At 39.6% G+C, this 6,000-nt stretch overlaps 1 protein-coding gene and 1 long non-coding RNA gene across 2 annotated transcripts in view; both read left to right on the top strand.

Moving 5' to 3' along the window:
* LOC148032073 (F-box family protein) overlaps positions 1–4,647 on the top strand; it is a 72,160-nt gene extending 67,513 nt beyond the window's left edge. The window contains exon 5 of the mRNA XM_087682702.1: positions 4,095–4,647. Within this exon, the coding sequence (XP_087538828.1) occupies positions 4,095–4,365 (271 nt within the window). The 3' untranslated portion in view covers positions 4,366–4,647. The remainder of the gene's footprint in view (positions 1–4,094) is intronic.
* On the top strand, positions 1,700–4,088 carry LOC148032074 (uncharacterized). The gene is made up of 2 exons (XR_015691566.1): positions 1,700–3,389; positions 3,504–4,088. It is a non-coding gene; the product is annotated as an uncharacterized LOC148032074 (long non-coding RNA).
* Positions 4,648–6,000: the final 1,353 nt, after the last annotated feature.

Consider the following 6,000-nt stretch of genomic DNA (forward strand, 5'->3'; position numbering starts at 1 on the left):
TTTATTATCCTGACCTTGCATCATACGAACAACATATTGATGCCCACTCTTTTGTTGAGGAAGTTTTCATTTTTTGACAAGTGCATAATTTATGAAGTTGTGGGTGGCAGAGTCATCAATCATGACTCTAACCCTCTTTCCAGCTATCAATCCATGCACTCTAACTAAATCATGTGGCCCGAAAGTAGACTGCCATATAGAAGTTGACATACAACACATGTGTTGTACATCCTTGTGCAAGACCTCTAAAGATTTATACTTTTCATGCCCCTTTAATTCCAGGGTCTGCACTACATGGATTTGCTTGTCTTTTCCCTTGCCCTTGTCCTTATCCTTTCCTTTATCTTTCCCCTTTTTCCTTTGAGGGCAATTCCAGGCAGTATGGTTAGGGGATAGGCAATTGAAACACAGCCTTTCTTTTTTAGCCTTATCAAAGTCATCTTGGCTTAACTTTGGCCTTACGTATTGTTTGTTTTCAAAATTTGTTTCTTGCCCTTAAGGAATGATATTTTTCTTTTAAATTTGCCTACAAATTTTGAGGTTTCAAATTCCTTAGACTTAGGCTCCGTATCAGTGAGACTAGTGAGTGCACCTGGACGCGTATTATCTTCATTGATTAATGAAAATTTAATTGCCTCTTCAAGCGTCTTGGGTGAACTCCTTGGGTGAACTCCTTTTTACTTCCTTTTTACATGCCTTATCTAGTCCCCTTATAAATTCTCGTCTTTTGGAATTCATCTATTCCTTCCAATTTGAGGATTATCTCATGATACTCCTCAAGATATGTCAGCAAAGGTCTTTCCTTTTGTCTGACATAATCCCAATCTTCCTAATTTCTTTCCATTTCATTTTTAGGAAGGAATTCTTTTAGAAAGACCGATTCAAATTGAGCCCAAGTTTCAGGTATTTTATTTGCCTCCTTTAAAGTTCCCCACCATTTATATGCCTTTGGCCCTAAGGTTAAACTGGCCTCCAGCGCCTAAAGATGTGGTGGACTATTCTTTAATTTGTGCAAATCTTTCCATTTTTGGAGAAAATTAAAGATAGTATCTTTATTTCTATCCTTTCCTCCCCATGAAACTGAGGGGGTTTCATATCTTTTGACACTGGGTTATCCCTCAGCTTTTGGTGGGGTTCCCTAGGGTCTTGTATAGTCGCATCTAGATGTTTCGATGAAGATGGAATGTTTGAGATTTCTACCTTATTTTTATCCCTTTCTAGTAATAAGGCTAATTGAGATTTTATTTTTGTGAGTGCTTGAATTAGCAACTCCATTTGAACCCCCTGTGCTTACACACAAGCAGTTAGATCATCAAATTGTTCTCGTGTAGCAAAAAATTCTTCCCATTGTTCTTCTTGAATTTCCGTTTCATGGGGATCCACCATAGGATGGTCCCTGGAACTAGAGCCTTCGGTTACTCCCTCTTTCTCTTTGTCCTCCATTAATACACCGGAATTAGAAAGCAAATATAAGAAATTTACGTACAAGATGAGATACTTCCCTGATTACAGTGATAGGGCAGATGTCGATGGCCTTTACAATTTAGTGATAGCAAAAGACGTGAGGAACAGTTCGACTTTCCTCCAAACTGTGCTGGTCGCGTGGGAATAAGGCTTGTCGGGCAGAAACGCAAAATGAGGATGGGATTACCCCCCCCCCCCCCCCCCCCCCCCCCCCCTCGGTTAGGTCACGTATGAACTAACTATGACTACTATTGTCACTTTGAGGTGGGATTTCGCCCGACACGTCTTGCACCGTCCCTATTGGCGACGCCCGCTCAGATTTGAATCCTGCCAATCTGCCCGTGAGAGTTCGAATCTCTCAGGTGATGCCAATGTGCAGCTGTCGTGTCGCCAGTCTGCAACTGTCCAGGTCAGCACGGAAGCGTCTAAGACACTGGATTTAGGCTCCAGTCCGGAAGGGTGACGACGATTGACGTGACCCGCTCATGCTTCGGCTGCAGAGGAGGATGAAAGCCCTTTCGACTCTTTCCAAGAAAACGTAGCCCATATGCTCTGATACCAGTATAAGGTGCCCGACAATGATACAATGATAGATGCGGGGAATTTTTGCGAAGCGCCCCCTCTGTTATCCATCATTAAAGCATGAGAGACTGTTCTCTCTTTCTCCTCCCAACCACATCTAGGAAGTGCTGGCTCGACTACTCACTCCTTGTGTGTCTCCCGCCAGCCATCTCCTTAAGGTGAGTTATACTATTTTTGCACTCACTCACTTCCTAGGCTCCCCTTGACCCCATTCAGGTGCCCAAGGCCCCCGGACGGTCTTCTCTCGCACTTGTTCCCCAAAGTATTATTGGGCCAATATTTGCATTTTGTGTATTGCTCAATTTTGAAGATGTTGAACTTTGCATGTCAACCATGCAATATAATTGTCCAAGTCATCAGAAGTATCCCTTGGTTGCTGCAAGGTCGAAGAATGTTTCAACAAAGATTGTAAGTGTTGCAATTCAGGTCTAAAACAAAATCGTGTTGTACCCCATACTCTCAAGGACAATGTGCATACATTCTTTTGGAAAATTAACCGTGTTATACCATTAGAGAGCACTAGTTTGTCAAACAAATCAATAAGCTGCTGCATAAACTCTGAGAACTTATCATGCAGCATAAAGGGCTCTAAATTACAAGTGTATATGGCCAAGCAGGGCCTTGAATACCTCCATTGGCTGATGAAGCATTTCTAGTTCCAAAGGGCAGTGATTTGAAAGGATATGCTGTGGCTCTACCCACATGTTTAGCATTGCAGGAAGGAAAGAATCACTTTGGCAAACATACATCCTGTCCAATCTAGCCCAAGCATCAGGAGGCTGAAGAGAACAATACGTAAAGCTTGGCTGATAAGGGTGGAGCCAAGACCACACATCTTGCTTGAGCAAAGAAGCTGCCAAAGCATGCAAGCTTGGTGCTCTAGGCTATCTGTCACAGAATGTGGCGAGATCATTTGAGCTGAAGATTGCAAGGATTGGAGTCACCTATTGTGACCCTTCATGGGCCTTTGAGAGACGCTACAGGTATTCCTAGAGTTGAAGGTGATCCCAGGTCTTATTGCATACACTCCTACTAATCAAAGAACCTCAGAACCTGCCCCCTGATATCTTGAAAAAACAATGATGGCTACAATGAAGAGCAAACATGCAACATAACCCCTGTCTTGGCTGTCCAAGAGGTCTGCAAGAGCTGATTGTGGAGTTCACACTGCAGATCATGCAGTTGTGGCTGTTGGCAAAGCTTCCAGGGCTTGGCAATGCTGAAACCAGCCTCAGCAGAGTCGTCCAGGGCTCAACGAAGCTGGAAACCAGCCTGGGGGGAGTTGCCCAGGAGCAGGCGGAGGTGATTCCAGTTGGGCAAAGGCATCTGGCTGCTGGATGAAGGTATTTGGCTGCAGGGTGGAGCTGATCAAAGCTGTTTTAGAGGCTTTTTGGAGTGATCAACAGCGACATATTTTGTCAGATCAGGTTTTTCTAACAAGATGTGGTATCGGGCAGGTTCATCTTCACGTGCCTCTGTGGAGTCTCAGGGCATTTGGTTCAGGTCTGGTGCTTTTGGTCTCAGTCGTAGGGACTACTGGTCCTTACTTGGAACTTCAAAGTTAATCAATCCTAACAGAGAGTTGATCTTTTGAATTGAATTGGGCGACAAATCCCTATATTAAACATGGTTTGATCCTTTACTTAAAATCTTTATTGTATATTTTGTTACTGTACTTTAAACTTAGAACCTTTTTAGAATGCCCTCTCAATTTCTGAATGCTATTTTCTTGGTCTCCCTGGATCAAAGCTTGCCATGGACAATTCTTCAGTAAAAATTCTGAGCATGAAGTATTACTTGTGGGAACTTGTTGGCCTTGGTGGCTGTAACCTCTGCAATTTTCAAATCCCTGCAGTAGTTTCACTTAACTATGCATGGCTCATCAGGTTCTGAATTTGAGAATTTCATATAGTTTGCTCAAACTTCATCACAAAAACAGCTTTGGAGGTGTCTTTAACATGTGGAAATATTTATTTCATCATATAATGGCTATGTAAGTTCTGATTTTTCTTATATTTCTGCTAATGATCTTTCTTCGCATCTTCCAGTGTAGCACACATCCATGTTGAGGGAAGGCCAATTGTGGGTTTCAAATATGAAGGCCAAGATAAAAGTGGGGATGCCATACTGAAGTATACAGCGTCAAAAGACAATTTCCTCTCTCAAGCCCTGCTATTCTATTCAGCACTGACTTCACTCCAGCGAGATAGAGTTGGTCAAATAAGTCCAAGGACTCGATCATATTTGGCTATAGTGCTGCAAAATTTTGTAAATGCAGGTTTGGTGTCTCATGAATGGAATGAAATTGTAAATTCTTGAACTTTTATCGAGTTATTCATAGGTTAGAAGGTATACAACATGTGATTCTTCTATGAGGTTAACATGTTTATCAACAAACTTGCCATGGGCAAGCCATTTCGTGGTTTTGCCGTTTGCAAGTGAAAGGACGCAGTGTACATCTGGAATTGGATCATGCAATCCATAGCAGCTAAGAAACACATTTCTTTGAATTGGAAACTTACGAAAGGTTTCTTGAAGTACGAAACGTTTCTGAGAGTTAAAGACGTGGGTTTTTTAATTTTTGGGGTGTTGGAACTCAAAACATGGTTTAGACGAGAGAATGATTTTTTTGTGATTTTGTTTAGTTATTAGACTTTGTCAATCTAGTATCTATTCTTGTCTTGAGAGTTGATTATTATATGACTTTAGTCTTATTTATGAGCTAATTATGATATATTATGATTCATTCTCAATTTTGATATTTGTCAGCTTGTTTTGAAATGTGACTCAGTCCATATCGTAGATAGGCTATTTACATGTTAATTTTAATTTTCTTTTTATGATATGTATGAATCATGTTTGAGTTTTAAACCGTAGTATAGCTTGTCCAAAGATAACTTTGACATAAGTGATAAGTCAATAATGGATAATGTATATGTATATGTAACATATTATTCTTAATTGACTTTATTATCAGTTAAGCTCAATTGTCAGTTCTTTGTTTAAGAGAGTTTTAAGAGGTTTAGAAACTCTTTTCCTAATCAAAACTATTAAAAATTCCTATATAAAAATACTCGAGTTTCTTATTTTACCCTCTTGAAAGAAACTTACGAAAGATGTTTTTGACATTTCGTTTCTAAACGTTTTTTAAATTTTTGGTGGTTATGATGCAATAAAAAATAACCAAGAAAAGAAAAATGTATATGGTTATGTCTATGTTTGCATTATTAGGCAAAGACAAGAATGGTGGTTTCACAAAAAAATGAATTGCGTAGCATGCATGTAAGCTACACTTGCATGGATCGAGTGTAAGCTTCATGCTTTTATTCATGTTGAATAGGTTTCAAAGAAGTCAACAATACCATAAAACATCAAGTAGGTGGTGATATCACTTTAGAGCATATTTATACATTCCCGGTATGTGTCCACAAGATCGAACGAATAGAATGGTGATGGGTTTATTGGTGTTGCATATTTTCTAAAGAGGCTAATTTCTTCATATGCATGGCTAAACTAAGCATTCATTATAGGACTTGATGATCCTCTTTCATAAAACATGAAATCGGTATATGATCACTTTAGAGCAGTCATACATTCCCATCAATGCCCACGAGGTTAAAAGCCATTAGTTCAAATCCCAATCTATAAGGATGGATAGTGACCTTTCAATCTAGGCAAACGATACGTGTACGTGTACGTGTGCATATTATATATTTTTATGAAAAACAATCTCAAACTTACAAATATAAATGATGTAGATCCTTTGATAAATAAATTTTACAACTCAAATCAATTGCACGCAATGGGTTGAATATGTGACATTGGAATAATTTAATCCTACTTTTGTATTTAAGAAAAGATATCCATGCAAATTGGGCATTCTTTATTGAAGTGTTCATGTATAGCTGTACTTGAGTAATTGACAAAGACATAGTTGTGACATTGAGAGAGCGT

Source organism: Lygodium microphyllum, chromosome 8, assembly GCF_053477565.2.
Source record: "Lygodium microphyllum isolate KBCC chromosome 8, Lygodium_microphyllum_v1.1.10, whole genome shotgun sequence".
Lineage (NCBI taxonomy): Eukaryota > Viridiplantae > Streptophyta > Polypodiopsida > Schizaeales > Lygodiaceae > Lygodium > Lygodium microphyllum.